Source organism: Notothenia rossii, assembly GCF_949606895.1.
Source record: "Notothenia rossii genome assembly, chromosome: 1".
In the NCBI taxonomy this organism is placed as follows: domain Eukaryota; kingdom Metazoa; phylum Chordata; class Actinopteri; order Perciformes; family Nototheniidae; genus Notothenia; species Notothenia rossii.
Window position 1 is genome coordinate 30794466 of NC_136912.1, and position 14318 is coordinate 30808783.

General features: G+C 40.7%; 3 protein-coding genes across 3 annotated transcripts; 2 read left to right on the forward strand and 1 right to left on the reverse strand.

The window, feature by feature from the left end:
* The first annotated feature begins 1033 nt into the window (after positions 1–1033).
* LOC307031015 (ras-related protein Rab-40C-like) lies at positions 1034–6579 on the forward strand. The gene is made up of 6 exons (XM_079667723.1): positions 1034–1716; positions 1806–1866; positions 1960–2020; positions 2123–2200; positions 2849–3071; positions 4706–6579. The coding sequence occupies exons 1-6, from the start codon at positions 1563–1565 to the stop codon at positions 4999–5001; spliced, it is 873 nt and encodes a 290-aa protein (XP_079523849.1). The 5' UTR covers positions 1034–1562; the 3' UTR covers positions 5002–6579.
* Positions 6580–6712: 133 nt separating this feature from the next.
* On the forward strand, positions 6713–10248 carry wfikkn1 (WAP, follistatin/kazal, immunoglobulin, kunitz and netrin domain containing 1). The gene is made up of 2 exons (XM_079667585.1): positions 6713–8076; positions 8175–10248. Exons 1-2 carry the CDS (start codon positions 7813–7815, stop codon positions 9675–9677), a joined length of 1767 nt encoding a protein of 588 aa, XP_079523711.1. The 5' UTR covers positions 6713–7812; the 3' UTR covers positions 9678–10248.
* Positions 10249–10385: 137 nt separating this feature from the next.
* On the reverse strand, positions 10386–13921 carry mettl26 (methyltransferase like 26). The gene is made up of 6 exons (XM_079667739.1): positions 13563–13921; positions 13178–13340; positions 11840–11899; positions 11650–11717; positions 10763–10841; positions 10386–10666 (listed from the first exon to the last, which is right to left on the reverse strand). The coding sequence occupies exons 1-6, from the start codon at positions 13754–13756 to the stop codon at positions 10610–10612; spliced, it is 621 nt and encodes a 206-aa protein (XP_079523865.1). The 5' UTR covers positions 13757–13921; the 3' UTR covers positions 10386–10609.
* Between the last annotated feature and the right edge of the window lie 397 nt (positions 13922–14318).

The window sequence follows — 14318 nt, forward strand, 5'->3', positions numbered from 1 at the left end:
AGTGGTGGCAGTCTGAAGTAACATTTGTCTGAGCGAGGGTGGTAGGGGTCTGGCACCCTTTTCTGAATTGAAAGCACTTTTCTGGTCATCGGAGGAAGATACAACCAGATACTCAGGAACTTGCCTTGGTGCAAGTGTTGTAGATGCACTGCTTGCCGCTCTCAGGAATGTCGGTTTGAGGTCCTCACTCATTTCGTCACTTATTACTTTCTGCATTCTCTCCCACTCTTGTTCAGGGTTTCGCACAAGCAGGCCATAGTGAGCTCTTCCTCTGGACCGTTAACAGTAGGCAGAACAAAACAGCACTAACAAAATCACAGCATGCATCGGGCCATTTTCACTCAAGACAGCGCCTATCACTGACATCAACAAGACCAGATACTTTGGTGGGGTTTCAGCTGGCTTTTATACTCTGCAATTGCTAGAGAGAACTCCCCACAGCTGCTGCAAATGCCTTGATGTGACATTTCCTTATCAATTCCAATACAATAGCATTAGGTGGAGATTAAAGTCGAATTTAAAACAATCAAGTTACTCAATAATGGTTGACTTTTTCAGCCTCCATGGTGAGGGAGCAGTAGAGCTTTTCCATAAAAAACGTAAATAAAACATACATAAAGTGAGTGTCAAAAACCATACATCAATTGCGCCATTTTTATTTTGTGTAAAAGAGAAAGAACCTTGCATTAGTATTATAGATTAAATACATTGAGACATACAATTACTATAAAGCTTTAATAAAAAGATATGCATCCTATTTATTTTACTAAATTATTTTTAAATAATCCACGATCAGATTTATTATCTGTTGACCTATAACTAATAAATGTAAGGGCCTCAATGTAATTTCAGAAATCATAAATATCAATCAAATTATATAACGAGGCAGATAAGGAATAGTTTTACTAGTGAGAATGTTGGGTAATGGTAATAAATACATAAATAAATAAATAACATGTTGGCCTTTAATCATTTTATATTTTCTAAAATATTTTTTTTTGTGTTTCTTTTATTTGGTTAATCTCACCCCGGATGGGACGCAGCTCATGATGTCATCAACACCAGGAAGTTCCAACACAGTCCACATTATAGACGTTGGGTTTGGACGCTAAATATCTCTTTTAGGCTTTATTGTTTCTAACCAATTGAAAACAGTCACATTTGATCTGGTAGAGTATCGTTTATTGTGGAACTAAACAGCCTCGTGTCAACTGTTTGTGCTAGAATGCGTCATTGTCGCTTGCGTTAGCTGGCTAGCTAACAAGCTAACAGCTAGTTAAGGTTGTTTTGGTTATTTTTGTAAGCGTTCCATCATATTGACGGTGTCTAGACTCGGCTTTAACTGCCGATAACAAGTTGACCAGGACACCATTGTATATGTGTCCGAGTTTACAGAATACATAGTTAATGTAAATCGTGGGTATTGTAGCAGCTAGCTGGTTAGCTAACGCCAAACGTCGGTCGCCTAGCTTTAGCTACCACTGTTAGAGAACGTCTGGTTTGTCCCTTTCCCCGAAGTGGACCTCTGGTGAGCTGCAAAGGCTCTCTCTGAACTGGATCCAATGCGCGGGATTATGGGGACCCAGAGTAGTCCAGTGAAGAGTTACGATTATCTCCTGAAATTCCTTTTGGTGGGAGATAGCGATGTTGGGAAGGGAGAAATCTTGGAAAGTTTACAAGACGGATCAGTTGAGTCTCCCTATGCCTACAGCAGTGGTGAGGAACTATCTACTTTTCCCCAGCTGTTTAGAAATTGATTTAAAAGACTGCACTGACTCACATTAAATAACTGTATTTACTCTCAGGCATTGATTACAAGACAACTACTATCCTGCTTGATGGCAAAAGAGTGAAATTAGAGTTATGGTAAGTGTTTAAAAGCAATAAACAATGAGGCAAAAGTGACTGTCCCATAGCATGTTAGTGTGCCTACTCTACATGTCTGTGTGTCTTCCACAGGGACACATCTGGGCAGGGTAGGTTCTGCACCATCTTCAGGTCTTACTCTCGTGGAGCACAGGTGACGACTTGCAGAGCATTTTCTGTGTTTCCCTTCATTATGTGATTCTGTATAAATGTATACAAATGTACTGTAGCTACATGTTTGTTTTTTATTTTACAGGGGATCTTGCTTGTGTATGACATCACTAACAACTGGTCGTTTGATGGCATTGACCGCTGGATACGGGAAATTGACGAGGTAATGCAATACTGCTTGAAACAAAGGACATGCATCTGCAAAGAAAGATAGTTATTAGTGCAATGGGTTCATTTTTTTCTCCAAAATACTATATTTAAGTATGCAACCCGTACTCAGATTGTTCTGAAGTCTTGAAATATGGTAGGAAATACTTTGGGCAAGTATCTAATAAAACAACCTTTTTGAATCACAGGACAAATATTTTTTGTATCAATTTTCAAATGCAGAATTTTTGAAAAGTTAGACAACTTTGTGTTGATTAAACTTCTTCCATATGAACTGTTTATTTCACTGCATATGTGTGATTTCATAATCAAGTTGTTATTCTCCTCATAGTCTTTAAGATAGACCCATTTCTTAATATTTCTAATAACATTTCTTATTCTATATTTTTAGTCTTGGGGCACATGGGACTGCTGTTTTTTTCATAAAATATAATGACATATATAGAACCAAACTGTAGTCCCATATGCCCAAAGATTACAGTTTGATAGAGAAACTCAGTTTTCTGCCAGATATGTGATTGACCAAATCCAGAGAACACTTTCACTAAAGGACATTCAAGGGGTCTTGCATGAATAGGTTACGAGATAGCATGTAACATTGTTTTTAAGAAACAAAATTTCTTTCCATTTTGTTTTCCACCAGCATGCGCCAGGTGTGCCCAGGATCCTGGTGGGGAATCGTCTTCACCTGGCTTTCAAGCGGCAGGTGCCCACAGAGCAGGCCAGGGCCTACGCGGAGAAGAACAGCATGACTTTCTTTGAGGTCAGCCCGCTGTGCAACTTCAACGTCATCGAGTCCTTCACAGAACTTTCACGCATTGTGCTGATGAGGCACGGGATGGAGAAGTTCTGGAGGCCCAACAGAGGTGAGCTGGTTTGAAATAGCAGTTAAGGCAGATTATGAATGCATTGTTTTTCTCAATTTGAGATGAATTACACGAAAGACGAAACGGATGAAGGATGTTAAAATTGCATTCGTCCAATTTTCAGAAGTGTATTTGACAGACTCAAAAGCATTTGGATTACATAGTGACCTGGACATTATTTTTGAAAAGACACACTGCTCTGTAAGGTCTGCACCATTTGAAGAAAAAAAAACGTAATTGTAAATATTTTGACCAACCCTACCCCACAATATTGGAGCGATATATTTGAGTTCTACAATAATTAATTAAACATGGCACATATTCAGAATTAAACAAATATTGTGCTTCCTGTGACATAATGAACCGACTAGTCCATATTGAAGTTTTGATCAAATGTGATTGATTGTACAGCCTTAAATAAAATATGTTTATCAGTTGTTTAGTAAAATGTCCTTCACAATGCCGCGTTTTATGTGTGGCTCTTGAGTATCCACTTTCCCCTCGCTCTGTCAGTCCGAGAAGAAATCAAAATTGAACAGAGAAGCAGCCTCTTTAACTATATAATAGTTATATCATATATTTTGCCTTTAGGAATATTTGTTTTATTGCTTGCATATTGCATATATTTATTGCATATTGCATTCATCTGGGGCAACACACGAGTAGAGCAAATGTAGTATGCGTCACAGGTTGGAAGTACAAGATTATTGCCAAAATCATGTTGTTTAAAAATATTTCAGATCTATACATTATTGTTTTTTTATTTTTCTTCCTATAAGACAAACATGTGTGTTCATGTAAGCGATTTTCGACTGAATTGTTCGGGAACATAAGAAGAGCCTGGAAGAAAAGGAAGAATACAATTATATAAAAGCAAAGCTTACATATTGATAAGATAAGAAGCAAATCATTCTAAATGTGCAGGAGCAAATATTTGTATCTGGCGGAGTGCCTCAGCTAAATGTCCCCTTTGTTGTGATGCCTACATTAGGGCTGCACAATAAATCAACATTTTACTTTTATTTACACAATTACTTTTGTGATAACTAATCATCAGTAATGTGGATATAATGGTTAGGTGGGCAAAGAATAGAGCTGAACGATTCATTGGAATGTTATCAAATGTGCAGTGTGGATTAATGCATGACTAAATTGCAGTAAAGGAACATTTCGTTATGGGCAAAATGTGTGAAAATATCATGAATTAAAAGGTGTGATGCTGCAGAGAGGTCCCTGCCTACAAACAGTATTCTACAGGCTAAAGGAAGAATCTTCGTTTGGTACGGATCCTCTTAATAACATCACAGCATTATCTTTTTAAAATAGTTTTCAATGATACTGTGAGTAATGTTTCAAAATTAGTTTTCCCCTCCAATAGTGCAAACATATCGCAGTTGAAATATCGTTCCAAATAACTGTCATTATTTGTTCTACATTGTGCAGCCATGGTCCAAATATAAAAGTGTGAGCTATCTGAAAACGTATTTGAAGAGTATTTAACTTAAAGGTTATTGTGACATAACATAGAGTGCTAACGTCCACATTTCTTCTTCTTCTTCTTCTTCTTCTTCTTCTTCTTCTTCTTCTTCTTCTTCTTCTTCTTCTTCTTCTTCTTCTTCTTCTTCGCCCCACAGTCTTCAGCCTCCAGGACCTGTGCTGCCGCTCCATCGTCTCCTGCACCCCCGTGTACCTCATTGACAAGCTGCCCCTCCCCGTCTCCATCAAGTCCCACCTCAAGTCTTTCTCCGTGGCCAACGGCATGAACGCGGTCATGATGCACGGACGCTCATACTCGGTGGCCAACAGTGCATCGTCGGGCGCTAACGGCAGCGGTAGCAAAGCTAACAGTCTGAAACGCTCCAAGTCCTTCCGGCCTCCGCAGAGTCCTCCGAAGAGCTCGTCCTCTAAGGGGAACTGTAAGATCTCATAGTGAAGGAGAGGACTGGCGGTTAAAGTTATACATGTGTTGTTGCTCCGAGAGGTCACAAAGGCCATAAAGGCGCACGGGGAGCCACCAGCAGTCTTCACCAGGAACAGATTTAGCTGTGAACTTTCATTGTCCTTTGTGGACTTGGACTGGTTTCTTTGGGACGTCTTGTGGATGTTCCGTTTACCCGTACTCCTGACTGACAGAGGCTCGCTATGATCAAGTCAAACCAGATTACCCCTGGGAGCCACAGATGTGACTCTAGGGAGCACGGCTCACCTGTTAACACTACACACGAGTGGAGGGATGTCAGCTATCTTTTATTATGAAAAAGGATCTATCGTGTTTCAAGCCGTAAATAAGATGTGCTCGTTGTTTTGGTCTGTGGTGGTGATTTGATCCAGCTTATGCTTGTTTTTGTCTTGAATGTTTTGGGAGCCCTGCTTTCAGTGTTCAACTTATTTGTGTTTCATGGAAAACTCCTTTTTAAGGATGCTTATTTAAAACTGATTTGTTTTTTAATGAGGTTTGAATTGAATGTCATGAGAAACTAGTTTACCGGACAGACTAATACAGGATTACAAATAAATAACGAGACCGTTCTCTCTAGCGCTCAATCTGTGAAAACAACAATCACAGTTCAGCCAAGTCGTCTCGTTTTTACAGACTCCCTGTGGTGCCCCGTGTGAATTCCAGCCCAAATGAATTCACCCTCCGCTCTCATGGAGTTTGTTGACTTTCTCAGGCCATTTTCTTAATCGAATATTCTTAGTTGCAGCTTTATCACTTGAACTGGTTTCAGCAGCATGATCATTTCTCAGAGTTTTCCCTTTTTGGGGGAACTTCCAGAGATTGATGGTGCTGATGAGGAAACCTTGAACAAACACAAACGTACAGCCTTTGGGAAGTGATCTTGTGTCTTAGCAGTACATTCACCTTGGTGAGAGGAATATTTTTTAATGGATTGCTTTTTGGGGATTTTTATATGTATATGCAATGTATTTATGAATGTAAAACAATACTCTTCTGCTACTTTGTTGTGGCCGTGCGGTAATTTGTGAGACTGTAATAATCAGAGGTGGAAAGTTATCGTAATACTTTTAACACGTTTTGAGTATTTGTACTGTAATTTCATTGTTTTTTTCCAACCCTCATAATGTGTACAATAGCAGGGGGTAGAATTGTTTACTGTGGAGAAACAGGATGTCAGATGACTACGGAAAGTCTTGGACTTTAAATCGTAGCTTACAAAAATATTGTTTCTTTAAATAATCCGAACAAAACGCTTTTATACTTTTAAATTCTCCATTTTCTTTCCACCTCTGATTTAGCGTATTATACTTCCACTCCAACATTCCCAGTGTCATGGCTTAATGTCTGATACGCTCATTGAGGGCATACAAAAAATGTGGTGCATGTTTTCTACTGGCGCTGTATGGAAATGTAAAGCACTATATGTAAACGTTTGGTAATGACCGTTGCTATCAGAACTGTGTGTTTGCATACAATTGTGACTCCATTGAAAACAGACAACCACCTAAATAAAGAGTAAAGCTATTACTAAAAGCTTTCTGCCATGAATCTTTTTCATTCATTTATCTTTGTGGGAATATATTTTGTACCCCTTTGTCCAGTTCGGGGGTCGCCGGTGCTCAAGTGCAATAAAACCCTTTTTTCGGGGGGGTGGGTTGAATTGATTATCCGCTCCCTCGGTATTGGCCAGATTTTTTGGATAACCGGGCACGTCGCTGCAGCGCATGAATGCAGCGCGGTCAAAAGTCACCCAAAGGTTGAAGGGTCACTTGCAATGAAAAGATGGGGGGGTGCAGCTTCTCATCGCCTCGGAGCCACATGGGGACAAAGATGCGTCGCCCACTATTGAAGAAAGTGGACGCTTTACGCCTTCCCACCTGACCGCGGCTTCTCTGAGTCCCGTGTGAATGAGCGACGGTGCTAAAGTGACCGACGTCTAGACAAGAGGACGTAAACATGTTTTGCCAGACAAGACGCGACACGCCCCGTGTTTGTTTTACACGCTTTCCACCCCAGACGACTAATTTATTTTTAAAAATGTGATTCTACGCTAGGAAAACTTGTATATGCATACGTTTTCCTTGCGTAAAACCTCCGGGAATGCGTAATCATAACCTAAAATGACAATACACCCAACAGCCAGATAACAGGCTAATTTCCTTATGTATGAATGACACCTCCATAAATGCTGTCTGGACGCATTTAACGTTGGATGTCTCACCGGAATGTGTAGCTCCTTGAGCACGGTTGTTGGGACAGCTTGTCACCACGGCTCCACGTTTTCTTTGATGTTTTTACAATGTTTGTCCAGTTGCTTAGCGCATGGTGTTGCTTCATAAGAGTTTCAGACACTGGACGATCGTGGGGGCGGTCAGAGGGGCTGCCCTTTCCACCTCCATTCACTCCCTGCAAGACTGATGTTGCGTCTTTCACTCTCATTGTGCCGTTCCTTTCGCTTGTTTCGCTGTCCGGTGAAAATCGACCTGAATGAGAGTTTGTCCAATTGTTGCAAGAGGTTTGTTTTGTTTCTCAAGGCAAATATTGCATGCAACCCGAATGCATGTTTTACACGCTTTTCTGGGATTTGTTTTTTTCAGCGGATGGGGAGCCCGTTTTGATTTTCGAAATTGCTACAACTCTTTGTGCGCACACAGACAAACCTGACTTCCATAATGTTTACGCACAAAACGGACTGCTACATTTGAAAACCGACTTCAGAATTTCAAGACTTAAAAGGAGGAATGGATTTACTCGCTGGGGGACACATGCAAAAGAGCAATAATGTTTAAAATCCCTTTACAACTTTTGGAGCACAGATGCATACAGGATCCACGTCTGGATATTAATGGGCCAAACACAAATAAAATAGGATGGATTCGTGCGTGTTTGTTGATACTCCTGATTTGCAAATTACCCGAACTTTCTTTGTGTGCAAGTGTGGCAGGATCCAAAGTTGAACACGAAGGATTTTGTCCCAACAAGCTGAATTCCAACCTCTGGGTTGATGCGCAAAGCACCTGCGAGAGGGAATGCAACGTTGACGAGGTGGTGTTATTTATGTTTTGATAAAATAATAATCATTATTTTATTACTTTCTTTTTACATTTAAATCTGATTTTATAAATGCTGTTTTGTGTGTGCAGGACTGTGCTGACTTTGAGAAATGCTGCACCAACGTGTGTGGTCTCAACAGCTGTGTGGCTGCACGTTTCTCCGATGGCACTCCTGCCCAGCCAGATGGGGAAGGAGTAACTGAAGCCCCCATTTCCACAGCTACCTGCGAGGGCTTCATCTGCAGCCAGCAAGGGGCCACCTGTGGCATCTGGCTGGGACAACCCATCTGCAAGTGCCAGGACCGGTGTGAGAAAGAGCCCAACTTCACCTGCGCCTCAGATGGCCTCACCTACTTCAACCGCTGCTACATGGACGCAGAGGCCTGCATCCGCGGGGTGACAATAACCGTGGTCCCCTGCCGCTTTTACCTGGCCGGGCCCCCCACCAGTCCACTGCCTCAGGACACTACGGCCAACCCCACCCCTACATCCCCCCAGGAAGACCCGATGTTCCCAATGCTGTACTCCAACCCACACCACCAATCTGTCTACGTAGGAGGCACAGTGAGCTTCCATTGTGATGTGACTGGATCCCCAAAACCTGATGTAACATGGGAGAAGCAGAGCGAACGGCGTGAGCAGCTGGTCATGAGGCCCGACCAGATGTACGGCAACGTGGTCATCACCAACATCGGTCAGCTCGTCATATACAACGCCCAGGTGTGGGATACAGGTATCTACACTTGCATTGCGCGGAACTCTGCGGGGGTTCTTCGAGCAGACTACCCTTTGTCCGTGATTCGCCGGGGACTTGACGACTTCTCTGAAGACCCTGAGATGGCCATGGGGCGGCCCTTCTCGCCAGCAGACTGCCTGGCTCCTGTAGACTTGAGAGTGTGCAGCAGCGAGCGGCACGTGGACTGGTTTTACGACGGCAAGCTGAGCACCTGCGTGGCATTCAGCAACGGCGGATGCGATGATAGCCACAACCGATTTCAGACTTACGAGGAGTGCAAGGCCTCCTGTCAGAGAGAGGGGATGGGCATCTGCTTCCTGCCTGCTGTCCAGGGCCCCTGCAAATCCTGGGAGCCACGTTGGGCCTGGAGTTCTGTCCTGAAACAGTGCCAGGCCTTTGCCTACGGCGGCTGCCATGGGAATGCCAACAGCTTCAACAGCAAGAAGGAGTGCGAGGCCAACTGCCCACAGGCCAAAAAAAAACCTTGCAAGGCCTGTCGGGTGAAGGGGAGAATGGTTCCCAGCTTGTGCCGGAGTGACTTTGCTATTGTGGGGCGGCTGACAGAGCTGGTGGAGGATCTGGACTCTGGGTTAGCTCGCTTTAGCTTGGAGGAGGTCCTGAGAGATGAAAAGATGGGATTGCATTTCTTCAATACCAAGCACCTGGAGGTGACCATCGCCAAGATAGACTGGAGCTGTCCGTGTCCTAACATCACCATGGAGGAAAACCCTCTGCTGGTGATGGGTGTGGTGCAGGACGGCATTGCCATCATCCAATCAGACAGCTACGTCAGAGTCATCACTGAACGCAGACTCAAGAAGCTACGTGATGTTCTGAAAAAAAAGAACTGTGTATAGAAATCCCAGGAGTCAGACTTCACCTTAAGCACTGAAACCAGGATTCCAATAAGAAAAGCTGATATTTAATTATGAGTCTTGAAATCAAAAGACACAAACTGTGTTAAAATACTTTAGGTTTAAGGAATATTTCCCCCTCAAAATGACCATCAGTTGCTCACACTATTACCTTGAACGTTTTTGTTCACAGAGAAGGCTTGTGGGATGAACAAACTTTTGTTCAAGAACATGTTTTATTTTGTCGGGAAGTATTCCTTAAATTAAGACATGAGATATATTGTATATATATTAATTACAACAGAGGTTGTACTACATTCCAGGTGTGTTGCGAGCCTAATAATACCAATGTTATTATGTTATTTTTAAATAAGATCAAATATAGATGTTCTTTTTTTAAATAAATGTATTCATGTTTTTTAAAAATAGAATAGTAGGCAGAAGTAAAGCCACACTTGTAAAAATGCTTAGCTAGACATCTATATTACCTCAATATTATGTTTTTCTATGAAATTGTATACATTTGATTCTATATTAGCCTTTTTTACATGGGTGTTATATATAGTTTTTCTTTTGTTATGAATGATTTCAATACCTTATAAGCAGCACGTTCTCTTTTGAGTATCTCCCTCTGCAAAGCACTTCTGCTAACTTAGAAATAGAAAGGAGTAGGTGGCTGTATGGAGGTAAAAAAAGTACAAAGACATCATATCAGTGAGCATGTTTTACTCAAGTGTGCAATACAGAAGAATATAATAGAGTAGATGGAGTAGTATGTCAGGTCTGAGTAAACAATTGCGTTGATGTCAATGTGTACCAGAATATGGGAAAACAATTTATTAAAAGTTCCGGAGAATTTGGCAATGTATCTGAGCTTCAAGTGTAGGTTAAGGCGCTTGGACCGTTGTGCTCCACACACTGGACCTTAGGACACTTCACACCAAACTCTCTTTCCTGAACAGAAGACACTTGTTGTTGGCAGGCATGTCCATCTGGAAAGGAAAAGATACAAAAACGAGACTTTAGTAAACCAGTAATCCCATAACTGCACTGTTTGTTTAAGAGGTTTGAATGAGCTTTTTACTCACAACTTTCTCCAGGAATAAACCACTTTTTTCTGCTATAGAACCGAGGAAGGAGATATCCCTGAGTCCCCACTCGGAGTTCCTGTCAAATTAAAAAGGCATACAGTCACCTTTGCATTATTATTGAATTTTAATACAGTCAAAATATTACACATAACAAATGCAACTAAATAATGAAATAAAAATGTATCCTCAATCAAAGTAGGAACAAAAATTCAAAAGAAAGAAAGGAAATATAAATAATAAAAATAAACTAAATTGTATTCCTTCAGTAAATCAAATGATTAGGTAGATAGTGGCAATACATTTTCAAACTGAAATATATAAGTCAGGTAAATACATTTGTATTCAAATGTACTTATATATATATAATGTATACAGTTCCCACTAGTTTATTTGTGTCACTTTGAAATGGTTCAATTGTAGCAATAACTTTTTTCAAAATAAACGAGCTTTGCCATGTCATTTTTATTGAATATAGTTAATAGCTTTTAATCTGGGGACAATTTCTATCCATAATCCTTGACCTGAAGTTTAACGGTGACCATTTAAAAATAATTGTTCAGTGACCTTATCCTACTTTAGATATTGGTCCCCAGACTTGCAACATATAGACAATACAAACACAAATGATTACATTATTCATGTTCAGAGTTTTTTTGTAGATACCATCTTTTAGAATATCTTTAATTCAAACATTCAGTAGTAGGAATCAATTTGCTGAAGTTTATTGCATTCTTCTTTAAAATGATTATTGATGCCTCTCTAAAGAAAAACAGATGCTACTTTATGTCAAAGTGAAACACACTTGTTTTTGACCAGAGAATACTGTGAGCAGTCCTTTATAAACAGCTTTAGGCTAAGCATTAAACATATGTTGAACACTTTACCTCTGCCGTAGGCTGTAGTCAAAGTCAATATTACTTTGAGGCGCGATCTGCCCATTCACCGCATATGGCTGAGGGCAACAAGAAAACATGTTAAGTAGAATTTACAGGCACTCTTTTATGTTTAGATTTCATAACAACATGTCATGAATGTGGTAAGTGCATGTTTATGACAACATGGTCTTTCACTCACCCCGTATGTCATCAGGAGACCCTGCGGCTTCAGCACCGCTCCGGCCCCTTTGAATAAACCCTAGGAGAAAAATAGTGATCACACGCAGTGGGGGTTGAGTGGCAGGGGGGATTACTTTATGTTCCTGATCTCTTTTATAGACTAAAAGACCCGAGGCAGGAATAGTAGAAAGGGCAGTGATTATCTTAGGTCAAAAGGTTCATAATGCAGATACACTCGAGGGGACTTACACTGACATATCTCCACTTTATGGAAACTGGAAACCATGGCCAGACTGTAAAAGTTGAAATGTAAAATAAACTATAAAATAATTTGAAGTTGAATTTATAAGCCATTAAAAACCAATGTTGCTCAATCGTGGTCAATCATTATGAGTAATAAAGCAGGTATATTATTTTTATTTTGCATTTGACAAACACAACACTTTAATACTTACTTAAAATATTACAAATAATGATAGTAATTAGGTCATAAATACTTAAGAATTGTAAAACAAAACCTGTTTACTTAATATTAACTCAATCTGCACCACAAAACCCAGGAGAGGCCATAGAGAGATAACATATGTATTTCAAGAACACAATCTATACATTTGTGTGTAAAAAATATCATTTGTTACCCCAATTTATTGAAATGTTCCTGCATTTGTTTCACTTTTGCAGTAAATTGAGGCCTAAATAGATTTATCTCCGGGGCACAAATTATTTACAGTGGGAAAAATGTATGTAAAATGATGTCTCAAATTACTATCTTGTGCTTACACATTATTGTTTTGTAAATCTTATAAGCACTTTTTTTCTTTTAAGAACTAGTCACCATGAAAACATAATGTAAACCAACACAGGGCCTCAATATTAAGAAATAATACAATTTCAGTTGTTATTGTGCTTTAGTAGTGGTACATACAGTATTAACAAATGTCTAAATGATTAAATCACCCAAAATAAAATACCACACACTAAATATGGAGCGTTTAGCGATCAAAGGGCTTCAGGGATATTCCCGGACTAGGTCCTTTGGTCGTTGGGTTTGATACATCCAATCTGAACACTGTGGCTACTTTCTAAAGCACATCACATCATTTTGGGTCATACTGCTTTGTAATAACATAGGAACGTGAACCTTGACCCTGATTAAATATTCCCTGTGCAAAGGATTATGGTTCAGTATAGCCAGAGAAGCACTGCTGCACTAGGACATCCAGGCATGTCTGCACTGGAAAATGTATTGGGAGGATACACTAAATCTAAATCTGTCTTCTGGTAAACTAAATAGTGTGGTAGAATTGGTATTGGCAAGCAGTGTATCTAGCAACTATAACACCAGCTGTCCTCCTACCTCCGTGCAAGCCATGGGAGAAATGTGGATCATGTTGATGTTGACCACCAGATCTATGCTCTCTGGCGGGATGCCCCCCCAGTACTGGTAGGGCAAAGAAGCATCCAGATGGATGGCAGGCCTCACATTGGGCAGCTGGTAGTGTGCTCTGTACGCTTCGATACTGAGAATGGGAACAAAAGGTATTATTGTGAATGCAAGCAGACCCCAAAAAAACACAGCTCCGCATTATAAGTATTGAATGCACTACTGTAATACCGCAGATGCATGGCCAATGCCTTTCTTTAAATTAGCTACGCAGGAATTATTATTACCGTAATAACCGAGTAATAGGTAATGTTAATACGATATTTTGATGTAACTGAAACACACAGCCTGCGTTTACCTTGCAAGAGACTGGCGGTCAAACTCTGAAGGCTGCCAGACGATATTCCGCAGGGACTGGGCAAAGTGTGTGACGTGCTGCCCGGTACCGGAGGAGATCTCCAGAGCCTGCAGGTGTCTCCCGGTGTTCACGCTCTCCTGGAGCACCGCTAGGATGGGCTCCTTGTTCCTCTCCGCGGCGGCGGCGTTCAGCATCGTGCCAGGCCCCGGGTAAAGCTGTCGAGTGATGCGGCACAGTCTGCGGAACCACTCCAGTGGAGCAGAGTAACGTCAGTCCAGATTGAATAACTCAAACACCACCCACGAATGTTTTGGTTTTCAGCCGAAAATGGTCCACTTCCGTAATGCCTCACGTGACTGACCTGTCATCCAATGGGAACACTGAGTGGGCACAAGAGCTCCTGCACTGCACCGTTAGTAATAATAAGAAACCAACAATGACAGTAATACTAAAATATGAGACAAATAATTCATTCAATTAAATTGATAGAAATAATAAGAATAATATTAATAATATTACACATTCATTGGTAAAGGAACAAACATTTCTCGTTTTTTGCTTTAATACAATCTGAACAAAAACAAGATGGAGAATGAACCACACTTGATTTAATTTGACCATCAAATAACATAAAATATAATATATGCAATATAACACGAAATGGTCGTAGATGGGCAATGAAAAGCCTTGAATAAGAATAATATGGAAATCAGCACCCATATTTGCTACATGTGTATTTAATGGTCTAAAAAAAAA